Genomic DNA, 18,736 nt, shown 5'->3' on the forward strand with positions numbered 1-18,736 from the left:
ATTAATTTTAATATTATTCTTGGCATTTTTTAATTTACGTAAGTAATATTAATATTTTTTATTTTACAAATAATGATTATTATTTATAAAAATATATATTGTTTTTATTTAAAAAAAAAAGTAGTTGTTAATGCAAAAATACCGAAGAAATTAGATGGTGGTAAAATGGCATTTATTACAAGTCATCCATCAACAGTGTCAATACTTTATAGGGGTCATCATTTATGTACTGGAAATATTATAAATGAATATGACATTTTAACAACTGCCAGTTGTGTTACATCTCAGATTGGTGTTGTTTATGGTAATCTTCAAATTTATTCTGGCACAAGTCGATTAAATTTTGAAGAAATGGACGATCTTTTAAAGGATGTTCATCTGGTAATGTATCATAAAGATTATACGCCTCGAAGATTTTTTACCAATGATATTGCAATTCTCAGGGTATTTATAAAAAAAAAATACAAATAACTAATATAAAAAAATAAATAACTAATATAAAATAAATTTTTATCGTATCATTTAATAAATAATATATTATTTTTTTTTTTTAGTTGAAAAATCAATTGATACTCAGTGCAAGTCGTCAGGTATTATCAATGAGAGATTTAAATAATATTCATAATGAAAGAAGAGGCACCGTTATTGGCTGGGGCAAACTACCAGATTATAATTTTAAACATCTTAAAACAATAGCTATTAAATTTATAAAGCAGCGATTTTGTTCAAACAAAATAAAACATAATTTGCATAACTCACAAGAATGCTTTCATCCATTGACTGAAACATCTACAGTTACACAGGTAATAATAATAATTATTTTTATTTATTTATTTATTTATTTATTTATTTATTAAGTTTACGCCCTTGACATTTCTTTCCTTTTTACTATATAACATTATTACAATTTACAAGTTACAGGTAATATATAATTATATATGTAAGAGAATATTATTATAAATTGATGAGATGAACATGTTATTAATTATTATTAATTAATTGAATATTAAAACTGGCATTATTTGAGTATTAAATTTTACAATATTTATTTATTTTTTTACAGGGTGACGGAGGCAGTCGTGTTACTATATTTGGCTATAATAAATTATTTGGAATTGTTTCTTTGACGTCAACTGTCGTTACTTATCAAATATCTATTTTTACTAGTATTGATCATTACCAAGATTGGATAAATGAAATGAAATTTAAATACTAATTAATTATCTTTAAGAAATTGTTAATTCATAAATGTATAAATTTTAGACAAACAAAATAATAAAAAAATTTAATTATATTGAAATGTGTATATGAATTTATTTTTTGTGTTGAGTTAAAATTAAAAAAAATCTATTTCATCAAAGTAAATATTAATTGTTCAAATAATAAAACTATCTAGAATTATAAATTTTTAATAATGATCATTGCTTTTTTAGAATATCGTAGTTATTTCTTATCTATTTTTCAAATGAGATAGATAAAATATCAGTTTTAAACTTGTCGTCATAAAGAATTGTCACAATGATGAATAAAAAAATAAATAATATTCTCATTTTTATTGTTTGCATAGCCATTTTAATATCAAGTAAGAACGTATAAATAATTAAAAAAATAAAATATTATTTTTTTTAAATTAATTATTGTTAATTTTTATAGTTTCAAATGGCAAAAAGTCAAGTAAAATTACTGGAGGAAATAGTGTATCAATAACTAATTTTCCTCATCAAGTATCAATACGTTTTATGAAATATCATGTTTGTGCTGGTAGTATAGTTTCAGATAAACATATTTTAACAACAGCATCTTGTATATCAGCTGAAAATCCACGTATTATATATGCCAATCTTGAAATACTAAGTGGCACTGAAGATAGAATCGATGAAAATGGTGCAATTCATCAAGTTAAATTAATTATATTTCATGAAGATTACAAAGGAATTGAACATTATTGGCAAAATGATTTAGCAATTTTAATAGTAATTATAAAAAATTAATAATTATATATAAAATAAATTAATTTATTATTTAAAAATTGTAATTAATTTACAGTTGACAACGCAAATTGTATTTACAAGTAAACAAAGACCAGGATGTTTGCCAATAAATAATTTAAAAAGTAAAGATTTATGGCTTTCTGGATGGGGTGGAATACCAACATTGGCTGATCCATTATCACGTTATCTTCAGGGACTTAGAGTACGTGATTTATCTCGTGAAAGATGTCATCAATATTATGAACCTTTTATACCAATTGGACTTCATGAGGGACAATCATGTGCAGCCCCAGAAACATTTGGTGCACTAATAACCCCGGTAATTATTTTTAAAAAAAATTTATTTACAAATTTATTTACTATATTTGAATCATTTTAGGGTGATGGAGGAAGTCCTTTAACTGCATTTGAAAGAGTCATTGGAATGGTGTCTATAAATATACCGACATTGGAAAATCCAGTAATGTATACTCGAGTTTTTTTATATCGTCATTTTATCAACTATATAATTGTTAATTATTAATACAGAAAATTTTATAAATTTTAATATGTAATTTTTTTTTTTCAATATTTAATAAATTTTTTAATGATTTATTTGTTTAAACTTGAAGAAAAATATTCAATCTTATCGTAGAATTAATATTTACTTAATGATATGAAATAATTTGTTTTATTTTTAATGTCATTGTAATAATTTAATAATTTTAAAAAATAAAATAATAATAATGAGTAACAAAAAACAATAAAATATATAAAAATTCTTATTATTTTCAATTGTTAATAATAATTTAATTTATTTTGTTTTAATTTTTAATAACACACACAAGTTTGCTGATTAATATTTTTTAAATAAATAGAGTCGATAAAATAGAAATTTACTGTATCAAATGGCTGACGACTTGAAGTTTGTTGTCAATACAACTTCAATTAATTTTATTCATGTTGGTAATATGTTTTGATTTATTAATAAACATGTTCAGTTTGCTGTTTGCAGTTTTCTCAATAAGTTGGAGCAAGTAAGTGTCTTTATTTTATTATTTATTATATAACAACAATAAAATAGTTTCAACAATTGGCATTATAAAATTTCATATAGCTCAACAATATTCCACGAGCAATTAAATTTTTGTATTTCTCATTTTAATATTTTAATGTATATTTTAATTTGTTCATGATCATTGATAAATGTCAAAAATTGTTCAGCTTGTTTGATAAAAATACCATCAACATTTTGATGTACTCTTATGATTCTTGCAACTGATAGATATTTTATAGATTTTTATTGAAACAATCACATGATTGGTAATTTGTTTTTGTATGTTTTGTTATTTATAGCAAGATTAAAAATGGGTCTTCACTTTGGTAATCTTGCCAAGATCAGAGGTGTTGTCTACTTCAGACTCAGTCCATATGAGCAAAAGGCATTCGCTGGAGTAATCAGTCATGGTGTCCCCAACATTATTCGCAGAATGAGAGAACAAGTATTCCGAGTTGTTCCACGTAAGTTAATTCATTACAAAATTATTATTAAATATATAACATTGCACAAATTAAGTCAATACTATTTAACATAATCATTTTTTTTTTCTTGTTTTAGCATTCATCATATCTTACATGGTTTATTCTTGGGCTAATGCTGAACACGAAAAATTCATCAGAAAAAATCCAAAAGACTATGAAAATGATGTTTAAATAGCTTGGCAAAAACAACTAGTTGAATAAAAAAAAAAACAAACAAACAATATATTATCAATATGATTACAATTTTTCATTTCAATTTAGAAAAGAAAATGTAATGAGTTACTGTAAATCTATTAAAATCAATTAAAACAAAACAAGTTACTTTAAAAATTTATTTAATCGTTTTTCATGATAAATTTATTTTGATAATTATTTCAAACTTTATTATACAATTGCCTGAATATTTGTTTATAATTTTATTAACCTGATTTTTTTTTTAATGTATTATAAAAACATTCTCAAGGAAAAATTAGATTCTTCATGGTCAATGATTGATGATAATTTCCATCATCCAAAGATACTTCCTGTATAAAAAAATAATTAAAAAAGAATGACCCAATTTATTTTAATATAATTATTTAATTTTTAAAATTTAAAAATACAAGCTAATAATTTTTAAATTTAATAATAGATATATTAATTATTATATTTTATTATTAAATTAATTGTTGCTTTACAGTGACGTAGAAAAAAAAATTATTTGATGATAACAAATTAAGTATTATCATGATTTTTCATTGACAGTGTTTTTTTTTTTTATAAAGAAAAATATATATTAACAAATAAAATTGTTCATGTTAATCAAAGTTTGTTATAAAAATTTTATAAACAATTGTTAATAAATTTTTTATTTATACGTAATTTTGATATTTTGAATAACCGGATTAACAACGACAGCCATTTTAAAATTACTTGCTGTTTGTAGCCAACTTCTGACAATATCGGTTTTGTCCCTTTTTTATTTCTTTTTACGTTGACTCGTGTGATCCAACGGTACAAAATGAAGGCCAAAGGAGAAGTAAGTTATTAATAATTAATTAAAAAAATATAAAATATTATTCTAAAATCTTGTTATTATCAATTTTTTAAATTTATGATTTATGACTCATGAATCATAAGTCATAAAAGTTTATTAAAACAATTACAACAGATTGACAATCTTAACCCGACTAACCTCAAACTAATGACTAATAAATTTTTTATTTTTTAGCTTAAAGAGTATGAAGTTATTGGAAGAAAACTTCCAACAGAAAAGGAGAAGACAACTCCTCTTTATAAAATGAGAATTTTTGCACCAGATAGAATTGTTGCAAAATCTCGTTTTTGGTATTTCTTGAGACAATTGAAAAAATTCAAGAAATCAACTGGAGAAATTGTATCTCTTAAACAGGTAATTTATCACTTTAAATTTTTACTCAAAAAAATTAAATAACAATATAAATTAATAATTGTATTTATGATTGTTTTTTAGGTGTATGAAAAATCACCAGTTACAATTAAAAATTTTGGAATTTGGTTACGTTATGATTCAAGATCTGGAACTCACAACATGTACCGTGAGTACAGAGATTTGACAGTATCAGGTGCAGTAACACAATGCTACCGTGATATGGGTGCTCGTCATCGTGCACGTGCTCATTCAATTCAAATAATCAAAGTTGAACTTGTTAAAGCATCAAACTGTCGTAGACCCCAGGTCAAACAATTCCATGATGCCAAGATTCGTTTCCCATTACCCAAAAGAATTCAACACCGTAACCAGATGCCAAGATTCAGTGTACGTAAACCACGTACATATTTCCAATAAACAACATACAAGAGTCCTGATTGTTTACAAAAAAATAATAACATTTGTATTTTTTAAAGATCATCAAACAATTTATAAACAACATATAACATATTGTAATAAATCTGATTATTTTTATTTAAACAATGAATAATGTTTTCTTTTTTTTCTTTAACTTTAATTTTTTTTTAACAGAGTATTGATTGATTAATTAATTAAACAATTGCTATTTAAAATATTGAATTAATTTCAATTTAGAATTACATCAAGTACTTGAAAATAAAAATAAGGTAGCTCTAAAATAAATGAAAAAAAAAATTCAATGACATATTGAAGATAAAACAATTATTATCATGAAAAAAAAAAAACCTTCCCCACCTTGTTTTTAATAACACAAAAATGTAAAATTTACCTAACCTCACCTGCATTGATTGCATCAATTAAATTGAGCACATTTGTATGTGTACCTGTGTATTATTAATGGAGAGAGAGAGGGTTTCATGTAGCCAATCAGTATCATCAACTCAATAGAAAGTCAGCGTCTGAATGCCACCACCACCCCACCCGACACACAGTGCCACAGGTTGGAGCTCAGGTATTTCTCAGTCGGCTATTGAGGATGTGCAAGATTTTTGGAATTAAATAAAAAATAAAAAAATACATATTACTCTCATTATTAATTGCATACATTTATACAATCCAAATTTAGCTAGAGTTAATAATTCTTCATGTAAAATTGAATTATTTAATTTAGGAAAAAAAAATTGAAAAATTACGACAAGTGAGTGTTTATATTTATAAAAAATTTAAGTGTTATATTTACAATTATTATTATTATTATTAACATCATACGATTTTAAAATTGGAGTGTTGAAACGTGGAATATTTTTTTTTTTTTTTTTTGGAGTTTTGAGCAAAATCTAACATTGTGTTATTGGTGATCGAGAAATCGTTTGATCGATATTTTACACATTCCAAGAAGACCGGAATAAGCACTCAATTTAGTTGCTTTTTATATTTTTAAATTTTGCAAATTAACATCTACAAGACACTATTATTTTTGGTATGTATTTATAATTTATTTATTTACTATTATTATTATGTTGCATGATAGTAAAAAATAAATAAAATGGCTGTTAATAAGTACATAAATTTATCATGTTGCGTTGTATTTTCCTCGACATACTCAACAATTAATAATTATTATATTTAGTGTAAAAAAAAAAAGGAAAATACATGATATTTTTGTGCTTATAAATGCAATTTTTCAATGATTTTTTAAGTTTATTTATATAATATTTTTATGGTATTGGAATTTATGATAATTTTATTGGTAGACGGAAGAAAAATTCCTCTGTGATTTGATCATTTTTATTTCATATATAAATAAATATTATTTAAATTTAATATTTTTTATAAATGAATTGATGAAAATATTATAATTTATTTTTATTTTATACATGACACTAGTTTTTTTTTTATTTATTTATTTTATTTTTTTACCGAGAAATTAATCATCGATAATTACAGGTAGTCATTGAGCAAACAAATATTTTTTTTTGCGATTGAAATATACAATATATTATCTAATCTTTATTTAGAATAAAAAAAAAACTTTCAAATTAATGTTAAGGTACAATTTGGTTTTATGAACTGAAATATTTTAAAAATGATAAAAAAAAAAAATTGTAATTGCCACGTTCCACTCGAATTAACGGTACCTCGAAACGCGACGCATATTTTTTTACATTGCATACCGCGATTCTTGTATGATATTAAAAAAATAATTATATAAAAATAAAATTTTAAAATAAATGCACTGTTCTATCACGTGTATGATAAATAGAGTACAAAAAAAATTAATATCATTTTGAAAAATCCATGCACGTTTTTATCTTTATTCAAATCTTGGAAGTGATAAAAAAAAAAAATAAACTTTCAACAACAATTTGATAACGAGTGGTTTTTTTATTATTTTTTTTTTCAACTTAAAAATGATGAAACAATAAAAATATTGTTGTAAACAGAGGAAAATTAATATCTTTATTTAATCTAGAAAATGACAAGTAAAAAAATATTGCTTATCATATTTACTGATAGTCGAATTAAAAAAAAAAAAATATCTATCAATATAATTTTTCATGTAGAAATAAACCTGAAAATTTTTACTTTCTTTTAGAAATTCTTGTCTTTTAAATAATAGTTTTAGACAAAAAATAAATAATTAAAATAGAATTAAATTTCTTGATTAAAATTAATATTGTTTAAAATTTTATTAACAATAATCAAAATAAATAAATAATATTTATTTTCTGTTTAAACAATTATTGTTGAGCTATAAAATTGAATTCGATGAAAATTATAAATTGATATTTATTATCATAATTATTGAGGAAGTTTCATATGATATTTTTTATTTTTCAACTAATCAATTTTAAATCAATAATATCTATCCGTTCGACTATTAATCTAGTTTATAACTGCAATTTTTTTTTGACATATATGTCAACAAGATAAATACCTCACTGATAAAACAAATAATTCGAAAAAAATAATTATGTTATCAATTATTATTAAATAAATTTAAAATTGATTATTAGATTAAAATATAACACAGGAAGTGATAAATAACAACACATTTTTTTATACTGAATTTTTATAAAAATAAAATAACACTAATTATAATTATTAATTTATTGAAAAGCGTAACGATGCATGCACTTTATATAAATAAAAATGTTTAATAGAAATTTAAAAAAAATATTCGTTATTTCCGGAATTTTTTATTCGAAAAAATTTCAAATTTTCACGTAATTTCTACTCATCTTTAAAAATCAATAAAAAATTATTTAATAAAAATTAATTAACAAGAAGAATATTATTTTAAATAAATAAATAAATAATTTTTTTTTTGCATAATTAATTTTTCTTTTTTTTTTTCCCACATGAATTTTATTATTAAAAGATAATACAAAGGTCTTGAAAATCACATGATTTAAAAAAAGAAAATTATTATATTTTTTTACGTTATTCACCCTTTTGTTGTTACTATTATTATTTATTTTATATTTTATATATAACGTACCCTATCTCAACAATTCTTTGACTACGTCCGGTGAGTAGTTCAAGGATAATTAATTATTTTTACTCAATTTAACAATTAAATTCAAATAAAAAAATATTTTATATTTTAAAAATATCTTGGTATAATCTGGCAATGATGTGTCACACCATTTACCTTGTAGAGGTCAAATAAAAAAATGAATAAATAAATAACTAAATATATATAAAAAAATAAAATTTAAAAAGTTTTTTTTTTTTTTTATTTAAAATCATGAAAGATAAGATGAGAATCACTTCGGTCGCATTCCACAAGAAAAGGTTGTACTCAATTCCTTCTACATTCTTAACTCTTCTCTTTCATCTTTTGCTTTAGCTGTATTTTCATCTTATTTTTATTCATTTTAATATTATCATTATTATTTATATTTTTTTATTGGTATGAAATCGAGAAATTGAGTATTGAGACACGCGATATTTCTTTGATTTAAATTCATTTCCATTCACCGGCATTTTTACAAAATCACTTGAATGATTTTGCGGTTTTTATCGTCAATATAGTATTATGAATTGCAATTTTTAACAACAATTATAAATCCCTTTAAATTTGCATCAAAAAATTAAATACATATTTAATTCAATTAAAAATATTTATACTCAATTTGTGGCTCCCCTTTTTTTTTGGTTTTATTATAAGTGCGATAATAAACACTTTCAACTAAAAATAATATTAAAAATTAACAAGACAATAAATAAATAAATTTTTTAAATAATTTTTAATTAAAATAACTTGAATAATTCATCTGTAAATTATTATAATTATTATTATTTTGGTATGCAATTGCTTACAATTATCGCTATTAGAGTCTTTTTTTTTTTTCTTATTTTGCATTTCATTTAACGAGATATAATATGTTCAAGGACGTTTTAAAAAAATATTATTTTACAAAACATTTACACATACTACTTAACATTATTATTATTATTCATTTTTTTTTTTTTCAACATATAGGCGTGTCATGAGTTTGCATTCATAAGTATTATTAATTTTTTATATTTTTTACCTTTCATGAATTACTCAAAACAGTTATACAAAGTGAAAATATTAATTCTCATTGTGTCTTCAATATTATAGTACAATATTTTCTATAAAAAAAAAGCATAATGTATTTTAAAAAAATTATTATAATGACTTTCTATTAAATATATTTACAGAAAAAATAATATTTTTTTTTGTATTTTAATTTTTTTTTTAAACAAATAGGTAAATGATAAAATTTAGAAAAATAAATTATAAAAAAAAAATTTAATAAATAAGAGTGAAAGTATTTTTTTATATGGATTTATCAGTTATTGGATAAATTGGTTATTATTATATAGTATATACAGGTTTTATAAAATAGTTATTGGTAAATGATATTATTCAAGATATTTAAACTGCATACCTTGGTTACTACTACGATGTGTGTACAATGTAACCACCAACAAGTAACTCTATGAGTACCTAGATAAATAAATATATGAAAAAGATAATTCAAAAAGAGCAAAATAATATTTAAAAAAAAAAACATTAAATGAAAGGCGCAATGGTGCGAACGGATAGGCGTGTAACGGTCGATGAACTGCGAGTGTGGTAACTTCTTCTCTAATTATTATACCTAGGGGGAAAATCAGTAGATTAATATATACATATATATATATACAAATGTTATATGTATATGCTCAACTTTCTTTGCCCGGAAGATGTACTTTACTTGTTGCTGTTTATACAGACCTTGAATAAATACATACGAAGGCTATTACTACCTGCTTTACTTGCCATTTTGTTTTTTTTTTATTTTAAAATTAACAATTTTTTAAATTATTTTTTAAATATATTTTTAAAAAAAAGCAATAATTATCATTCATATTAATTTGTATATTTTAAACAATTCTGTTTTTTATTTTTTTATTAATTTTCATTGAATAATTATGTATTTTTTTTTAATTTTTTTTCCACAAATGAAATAAAATCTTTGATTAAACTTTTGTAATTTAATTCTTTAAATCAACAATACCATACTATATATACCTGTAGAAATTTAATACAATAATCATCATGATGATGACATGTCTTCGTCGTTGTCTTCTTCATCTTCTTCTTCTTCTTCATATCAATTACCTTCTCACGATAAATTAATCCATTATTTAATCATAAAAACTAGATTAATTTCTTATCAATATGAATTATTAAAAATAATTAATATAACAATATTGAGTGTCTGCACTGTATACGATATATACAAGTATGTTAAAGTAGGTGCGCCACATACTGTGTTATGGGTCAGTGATTGTCGATGATTTCGCATTGGAAAGTCTCCAACGTAATCCATGGAATGCGTGGAACGTGTACACACACCAATCAACCATCATACATATTTAAATTTTATTTATCTTTGTATATTATATTGTTAAAATACAATATCAATTGGTAATTGAACAAATGTATATCAATTAAAAAACAACTCACCTTAAATTCTTCATAAAACATAGGGAGGGTCTACTTGCCTTTGGCATTTGTCATTTATTTTTTTCAATTTTTCCATCTTACATAATTATTGTCCAAGTATATCTCTGTGTCATCGTTCAATAGATAAATTTCATCATTTACAATACACACTATGGATACACTTAAAAACTTTCACTTGAATTATTATTGTATATTTACAATTGTTGAGGTATTGTTAAAGATATTGTTAACATTTTTAATTTACTAAAAATTAATTTTTTTGTATGACAAATTAACATTAGAAATTTTTTAAAGTTTTCTATTGTTAATTAGTTATTATAACAAGAATGGAGGTGTTGATTTTGTAGGTCTTGATTACAAAGTTCTTCAACAATAAATGTCTAAATAATTTTATCTTTAAAATTAATTTTTACGTGAGAATAACTTGTGGGCAATCCAAAATAGGGTCCAACAACATGTATCCCACGGTTTTGTCATGCTTGAGCTATTACAGACAGTTGTTTATTTATTTATTTATTTATTATAAATATTTATATTTGAAAAAAAACAATTTCATCATTATCAAATTGAAAAAACAATAAAAAAATCAATCAAGTTTTGTAATAATAAAAAAAAGAAGAAATTATTTCGATTATTTATAATGATTGTTTAATATTTAAATTATTTTTTTTTATAAAAATAATTATTCATTTTGATGGGAAAATAAATGTACTCATGAGTTATCCATATAAGTTAACTTCCACCTGCATGAATTATTATGATTCACCGGAACATTAGCAACATGATGCTCATCATTATACACACACACCTGTTGATAGTGTCATTATTATTCCACCCATGTAACAATACAGCTAAATTTAAATAAATGGTATACCAAATATGCTAGCACTTGATAGAATTTTCAACATCAATTCAATAATGATTTATCAATAAATCCACCAACAATATTTTTAAAACACAAAAAAAATATACGAATAATTTAAAAATATTTCTCTCAATTATATTCAACAATAAATAATAATTTATTATAAATAAATATTTATTATATTCTTTATGTAAATTTTTTTGTAATATTGTTGATTATTTGTTATTTTTTTTAAAATTAATTTAACAGTTATTTAGTTGATGATGGTGGAGGAATTATGAGGGTACAACTTTTGTTTAGATATACTTTCTAGCATTACATATTACTTCTGTTGGTACATAACGGCAGTGCTCTATTGTTGTCATGTATATATGCATTTAAATGTCTCAAGTAAATTTTATTTTTATCTAATTTTTATATTACAAAATTATTGTTAATGTCAATTTGTGATTAAATAACAAACTCGGTGATTTTTTTTTTCTTTTAAATATTTTTTATTATAAAAAAAGATTTGTGGTTTTAAATTTTATAAATATAATACCATAGATGGATTTTTAAAGTTGCAATTTTCTTGTGATGACATTTGAAAAATATTACCAAAGAAGAAGATCATCAAGTCCTTGAAAGTAGAGTTGAACCATCTACGATGAGAATAAAAAAATAAATAGAATAGTTAGTGGAAAAAATAAATGAATTAAAAAAAAAATGAAAATATATAGATAGTGATTTGATGTCATACACACATGGTTGAGATAAATACAAAGAATTTTATTGGATGAATGCCGTTATCTTCAAGTTCGTTGGCCGTATACACACACTGGCTATACATTTCTGATGTCTACCTTCTTGATGATCATTCCACCAAGATAAAATAATTATTTATTTTTAATTTTCGTTAAATTCTTTCATTTTAATTTAAAATATATTTTGCAACTGGGTCTTTATTGAATTTATTTTTCAATAAACCATAATCACCTTTCAAAAGACATTAAATTTCACTTGAAAAATAAATCATTTTTTTTTTTTGATGATCAATTGCAACTTGAACAACAAATAACCAGTGTGAAAGTAGAATGATTTATCTTGTTGACATGAAATAAATTGATTTAAACTATTGATTAAATTCAAATAAATATTTAAAAAACAAAATCAAACTTATTCATCTTTATATTTAAAAAAAAAAAAAATCATACAACTTCATCAATTAAATTTGCACGTATTTCCGTTTGTCGACGTGTTTATCATTAGCGAATCAATTTTAATTTTCGATTTACCCAATCGAAATTTTACTATATAGAAATTAAATACTCAAGGTTTCGAAATATTTGAAAATTGATTTTTATAATGAATGAAAAAAAAAATTGTTGTAAAAGGTTTTATAGTAAAATGTAAAAGTAACGAAAAAAAAAAAAAGTCATTCAGTCTAGCTTTCCTGCCAGTCCAAGTACGGAAAATGATGTGCAGTTAAACTTGTTGTTGTCTCGTTCAAGCCGGATATGACTAATGACAAGGAAAATCCTGACCATCAAAGATACACACAACCTTTTTTTGACTTGTCCAGTTATAATAATACTGATAGCATATAAAAATAACTGGAAATTAATTTTTATTTCAGAATAAATTTGGGGCAAGATGCCGTACTACAATAACAGTGGACATGGCTCTTCACCCTATCCAAAAGGTCAGTACAATTTATGATAAAAATAAATTTCATTGTAATTTTAAATTCGTTATTAATGAAATTCAATTGATTATAGATGGACCAAGTGGACCATCAAATTCATCAGGTGGTAGAAGTGGTGGTTCTGAGCCAACTTATTTGATGGAACATTTGGCAACATTTACAGTAACCAAAGAGACTGGTATTGTTTATCCAGCTGATGGTATGCGACGACTATTACAACTTGAAAAAAGTAATGGTATATGGAGTCAAAAAATGCAGTTACGTCTTGAGCACAATTGGGTTCTCATAATGGACCATGAAACAGGGGTATGTATTGTAAATAAATAAATAAATAAATAAGCAAGCTTTGAATGAAATAATGAAAATAATGAAAATTTCTAAACAGGCAGTTATGGAGAGATTTCCAGCTGGTCAAATACAAGAACCAACAGCATTTACATCACGTGATCCAATGGAAATGTACAATAATATATTAGTATTTACAGTTGGTGATGATAGTGGATCTGGACAAAAATCAGAAATGCATATATTTCAATGTCAAAGTGTATCAGCCCAAGATCTTGTTGAAGATTTAAAAATGTTACAAATTGGTAAACTTGTACCTGGTGGTTCACCACATGGTACACGTGGACAAATACCACCACCACCAACTTTACCACCACCAGAACCACCATTAAATGGTATTAATGTACGTGAACAAGTATCAGCATTTAATGCAAATCATAATAATCATAATAATAATCATATAAATAATAATCATAATAATACAAATGAACGTGAAGATAATAATGATGAAGTATCATCAACATCATCAGAAAAATATGAACGTGATGTTACAGTATTAAATCATTGTTTTGATGATATTGAAAAATTTATAGCACGTTTACAACATGCTGCAGCAGCATCACGTGAACTTGAACGTAGACGTCGTAATCGTAAATCTAAAAAACGTGTACTTGGTGAAGGTATGTTGACAATGCGTGCAAAACCACCACCTGAAAATGAATTTATTGATATATTTCAAAAATTTAAATTATCATTTAATTTATTGGCAAAATTAAAAGCTCATATACATGATCCAAATGCACCAGAACTTGTACATTTTTTATTTACACCATTGGCACTTATTGTTGATGCATCACATGATACAAATTATGATCAAAATTTACCATCAAAAGTTGTATCACCATTATTAACACGTGAAGCTGTTAATTTATTAATAAATTGTGTTACAAGTAAAGAAACTGAATTATGGCAATCACTTGGTGATACATGGACAATGGCACGTGATCAATGGAAAGGACATGTACCATCATATCATCCAATATTTATGGATGGTTTTTCACCAGATTATCCAATACCAGAAGAACGTGATCGTGAACATGATCATTTAGCATCATTATTAAATGCTGATAAACAAAAAAGGGATGAAATACCAGAACAACAACCTGATAATTATTATGGTCATCGTGATGCTGAAGAATCACATTATAGCTCTGATTATCTTGAATATGAAGGTCGTGAAGAACGTGGTAATGATTATTTTGATCGTGATAGAAATTATGGTACTGGATCAGATGTTTATGGTAGAGAAGAAAGAGATAGATCAGATCAAACACGTGCACATAGTGATATATCTGTTGATTCAATTGAAAGAAGTGGTGGACAAAGAGGAGGTGGTGGAGGTGGTGGTGGTGGTGTTAATACTGGTGGAGGTGGTGGTAGTGCATGGTTTGATGATCTTATTAATCGTCATGCTAAAATTGTACAAGTTACATATCCAAGAACAGCTAATAATGACAAAGAATTAACTGTTGTACGTGGTGAATATTTAGAAATACTTGATGACAGTAGAAAATGGTGGAAAGCGAGAAATTCAAGAGGACAAATTGCACATGTACCACATACTATTGTTGCTCCTCATAGTGCTACATCTTCTAATAATGATAATGATGTATTTAATAATCCACTTTATACAACGAGATATCAAAGACAAGGCCATGGATATAATTATGAGGTTGTTATTTAATATGATTATATTTATTTTATTTATTAGTGAAATCGAAATTATAAATGAATTATTTTTATATTAGGATTCTGAAATTGAGGGTACCAGTACAAGTCCAGGACCTGAAGCAACTCATCGACCTCATGCTATTCCACCACCAGCACCAGTAGAGTGGGTACGCAAAGAACGACTTGGTAAGAAAGGTGAATTTCGATATTTTTAAATATTCATTCATCATATCATCATTAATTTTCAACAATATTATCTTTGAAAAAAAAATATCAAAAGAAAAGTCCATTTTCATGATGTAATAAAATGTTTGTGTACATAACAAAAAAAAAACAAATGGACTGACACAAGTCCACTTAGAAAAAAAGGACTAAGAACAACGTAACACAACGCAACGCTTTTTTTTTTTATATTAACAATTATATTACTGTTTGAAATAATAATTATATTTAATAATTGCGCAACTACCAATAGACAATATTGACTCGGTGACTGTCAACCTATTTTTAATTGAAAAAAGTTTTTCAATATTACTGCTAAATAATGAAAAAAAGAAACAGAAAATATTATCTTTTTAAAATAATTGAATATATATTTTTCAATTCTTCAAAGTTAATCTTACTGGTTCAAGTTTAAGCGCAAATATATATATATTTTTTTCTTTACAATTTTATAAATTTCGAAAAAAAAATATATTGATTAATAATATTACGATAAGCCCAGTGTATTTATCAACTAACCAAATTTCAGATTTAAGATGATAAATTTGTTTCGTTTTGTTTATTTCTTTGATAATTAATTATAATGTTTTACAACTTTAACAATTTTATCTTTACAATCAATTCGTAATTTATCGAAAAAATTATATCAAATAACGATTGTCAAGATAATTTTCAAGAGTATACGTATAAACATTAAATTAATTAATTAATTTGAGTGTTATTAACAATACAGTGTCTTTGTCTTTTGTCCAGTGTGGGGCTGATGTATGTCTTAGTTCACTTTTGTGTCATTATGTTGATATAAAAATATCAAAAATACTTATCAATCGACTGGAATAATATCATTCCAAAATTATAAAAACAATAAAAAATGATACTGCAAACAAAGATCGTTTTTAAATGATCATTTTTAAATTATTTTTTTTAAGTCAAGTTGATGTTTCATGAATTAAATCAAACCCAGCTCAATTTGTTCATCAATAATTGAGATAAATTATTTATTAGTTAAATTAAAAATATCAACATTTTTTTTTTAGTTTAGTTTAGTCTAATTAAAATAAATTAATTATACTTATTTGGCTAACGAATTTAATACTTTTAATTATTTAAAAAAAGAAAGAAAATTATATTAAATAGAAATTTGTTAATTAAGTTATTTCGTGAGTCATCAAACTTGACTATTATTACGAGCTAATTGACATCGTTACTCATTAGTTATTATTTTTTTTTTCATTATTATTTTTATTTTAACATTGCGTGTTTTGTTTGAAATGAAAAGACAGTGTGGGACTGGAGAAAAAGTCAAACTCGTTATGAAATTTTTTACTAGATAATAACATTTTTCTATTTTTTTTTTTTTTTATTTTCGAAATCAGCAATGTATTTTACGATAAAATTTTTAACTGTTATTTTTTTTTATTCTCTCTTTTTACAACGAGTATGTAATTATATAATTTAAAAATGTATATTAATACATACTTGATATTTTATTGAACGTGTTTTTAAATTCACGAGAGAATGTTATGAAAAGTTAGAACAAAAAATTAATAATAATAATGAATTAGCCTTGTTGTATGTTGTACACAGGTTGAGGATATGATCATCCATCCAGTATTTCATTGTATTGTAATTTATGTAAATCTTTTTATTATTTAAAAAAATAAAAAATATACATTAAATATTATTTAATATTGTGTGTTGTTTTGTGCTTATTGTGATGTTTTGTAAATTGTTGAATTTTATTATTTAGAAAATTAAATTTCATTTTATTTGTACAATGTAATAAATTTTTAATCAAATTTTTTTGCTTCAATGTAAAGATGAAAAAAGTGAAAACAAATTGGAAATAAAACAAATAAATGCCAATTTATCTGGTAAGCTAAAAAAAATAATTTTAAAAAAAAAAAAACAATTTACAGTTATTAAAAAATAAAAAAAAATTATTTCAGATTATTCAGGATTTTCGGAATCATTTGATACTGATGTATCAACATCAACAAATTCAGTGCCAACAACTTGGCAACTTGCAAGTGACCTGGAGGCAACAAAAATTTCAAATATTGATAAAAAATTATCAAAAAAAGAAGAGAAAAAATCTAACAAAGAAAAAAGAAAATCATTAAGTTTAATGATTAAAAATACTCTAAAAACAAATAATAATTCTAAGGCAGAATTGTTACCATTACCTTCACCACCTCCTCCTCCACCTCCACCATTACCACCTGTTCTTCCACCTAGTCCTTCGATATCTTCATCGTCAGAAAATTCAAGTCAATGTGGAACACTGAGAAGCATCAAATCACTCAATGATGGTATATTAATAATCAATAAATAAATCATCATACTTAATGATTATAAATTTATAAATTTATCAACAGGACCAAATCATCATCAAATGCATCAAGAATTAAAATCAGTTTTAAATCAATTTCGTGATAAAAAAAGAGTCATTGAAGTTGTTAAAACACCAGAATGTTTTGTCGATCAACAATCTACATCTGAAGAAGTTCAAGCATGGTTGTCTATGAAAAGTTTTTCTGACAAGTTAGTTGATATTATTATGAATGAAAATTTAATTACTATTGTCAATTGATATTTGTTTATAATTTATAAATATTATTCAAAGAATATGCAAGCAGTTCAATGGAATGTCAGGCTCTGATTTGTTTAGTCTAACCAAGGAGGAACTTGAACAACACTGCGGTTCGATTGATGGTAAACGACTTCATGGTCAAATAACATTGTGTAGAAATGCCTCAGGTGTAAGTTTTTCTATCCTTTCATATTTTAATTTTATAAATTATTAACTTGTTTATTTTTTTAAACTTTAGTTTCAATCAACAAGGACATATGAATTAAAAACAATACTTCAAAAGGCAAGATCAAAAGTTGATACAGCTCCAACTGATGGCTGATTTTACATGAGCATTATTTTATATACACAAGACTGTTCAATTATTATTAAAAATAATCACCTGACAATCAATTGTGTCAATGATAATAATGTGAGATTATTAAATATAAATAAAAAAGATAAAAATTGGTACAGATATTACAGTACTAAAATTTATTTATGTATTAT

The 18,736-nt window shown here is 23.9% G+C and overlaps 5 protein-coding genes across 9 annotated transcripts; all 5 read left to right on the top strand.

Moving 5' to 3' along the window:
• The first annotated feature begins 165 nt into the window (after positions 1–165).
• Positions 166–2,514, top strand: LOC122851060 (trypsin-4-like). The gene is made up of 6 exons (XM_044150110.1): positions 166–381; positions 555–803; positions 1,064–1,166; positions 1,654–1,973; positions 2,047–2,310; positions 2,371–2,514. The coding sequence occupies exons 1-6, from the start codon at positions 166–168 to the stop codon at positions 2,512–2,514; spliced, it is 1,296 nt and encodes a 431-aa protein (XP_044006045.1).
• Positions 2,515–2,936: 422 nt separating this feature from the next.
• LOC122852925 (cytochrome b-c1 complex subunit 8) lies at positions 2,937–3,733 on the top strand. 3 transcript variants are annotated; one of them, XM_044153052.1, is made up of 3 exons: positions 2,937–3,007; positions 3,327–3,491; positions 3,589–3,733. In XM_044153052.1, the coding sequence occupies exons 2-3, from the start codon at positions 3,338–3,340 to the stop codon at positions 3,681–3,683; spliced, it is 249 nt and encodes an 82-aa protein (XP_044008987.1). In that variant the 5' UTR covers positions 2,937–3,007; positions 3,327–3,337; the 3' UTR covers positions 3,684–3,733. The 3 variants fall into 3 exon arrangements, with proteins under 3 accessions (XP_044008987.1, XP_044008989.1, XP_044008988.1); XM_044153054.1 differs by lacking the exon at positions 2,937–3,007 and adding an exon at positions 3,101–3,119; XM_044153053.1 differs by lacking the exon at positions 2,937–3,007 and adding an exon at positions 3,133–3,227.
• A 690-nt stretch (positions 3,734–4,423) lies between these two features.
• LOC122852926 (60S ribosomal protein L18a-like) lies at positions 4,424–5,453 on the top strand. The gene is made up of 3 exons (XM_044153055.1): positions 4,424–4,530; positions 4,723–4,902; positions 4,984–5,453. Exons 1-3 carry the CDS (start codon positions 4,513–4,515, stop codon positions 5,317–5,319), a joined length of 534 nt encoding a protein of 177 aa, XP_044008990.1. The 5' UTR covers positions 4,424–4,512; the 3' UTR covers positions 5,320–5,453.
• A 411-nt stretch (positions 5,454–5,864) lies between these two features.
• Positions 5,865–15,807, top strand: LOC122852927 (epidermal growth factor receptor kinase substrate 8-like protein 2). Of its 3 annotated transcripts, XM_044153058.1 has the most exons (6): positions 5,865–6,079; positions 6,167–6,361; positions 13,348–13,413; positions 13,490–13,722; positions 13,802–15,433; positions 15,510–15,807. In XM_044153058.1, the coding sequence occupies exons 3-6, from the start codon at positions 13,365–13,367 to the stop codon at positions 15,645–15,647; spliced, it is 2,052 nt and encodes a 683-aa protein (XP_044008993.1). In that variant the 5' UTR covers positions 5,865–6,079; positions 6,167–6,361; positions 13,348–13,364; the 3' UTR covers positions 15,648–15,807. The 3 variants fall into 3 exon arrangements, with proteins under 3 accessions (XP_044008993.1, XP_044008992.1, XP_044008994.1); XM_044153057.1 differs by having other exon boundaries at positions 5,865–6,361; XM_044153059.1 differs by lacking the exon at positions 6,167–6,361.
• A 1,524-nt stretch (positions 15,808–17,331) lies between these two features.
• LOC122852929 (epidermal growth factor receptor kinase substrate 8-like) lies at positions 17,332–18,666 on the top strand. Its single transcript, XM_044153063.1, has 5 exons — positions 17,332–17,528; positions 17,604–17,966; positions 18,033–18,198; positions 18,281–18,416; positions 18,486–18,666. The coding sequence occupies exons 2-5, from the start codon at positions 17,783–17,785 to the stop codon at positions 18,567–18,569; spliced, it is 570 nt and encodes a 189-aa protein (XP_044008998.1). The 5' UTR covers positions 17,332–17,528; positions 17,604–17,782; the 3' UTR covers positions 18,570–18,666.
• The last annotated feature ends 70 nt before the right edge of the window (positions 18,667–18,736 follow it).

Source organism: Aphidius gifuensis, linkage group LG3 (assembly GCF_014905175.1).
Source record: "Aphidius gifuensis isolate YNYX2018 linkage group LG3, ASM1490517v1, whole genome shotgun sequence".
In the NCBI taxonomy this organism is placed as follows: domain Eukaryota; kingdom Metazoa; phylum Arthropoda; class Insecta; order Hymenoptera; family Braconidae; genus Aphidius; species Aphidius gifuensis.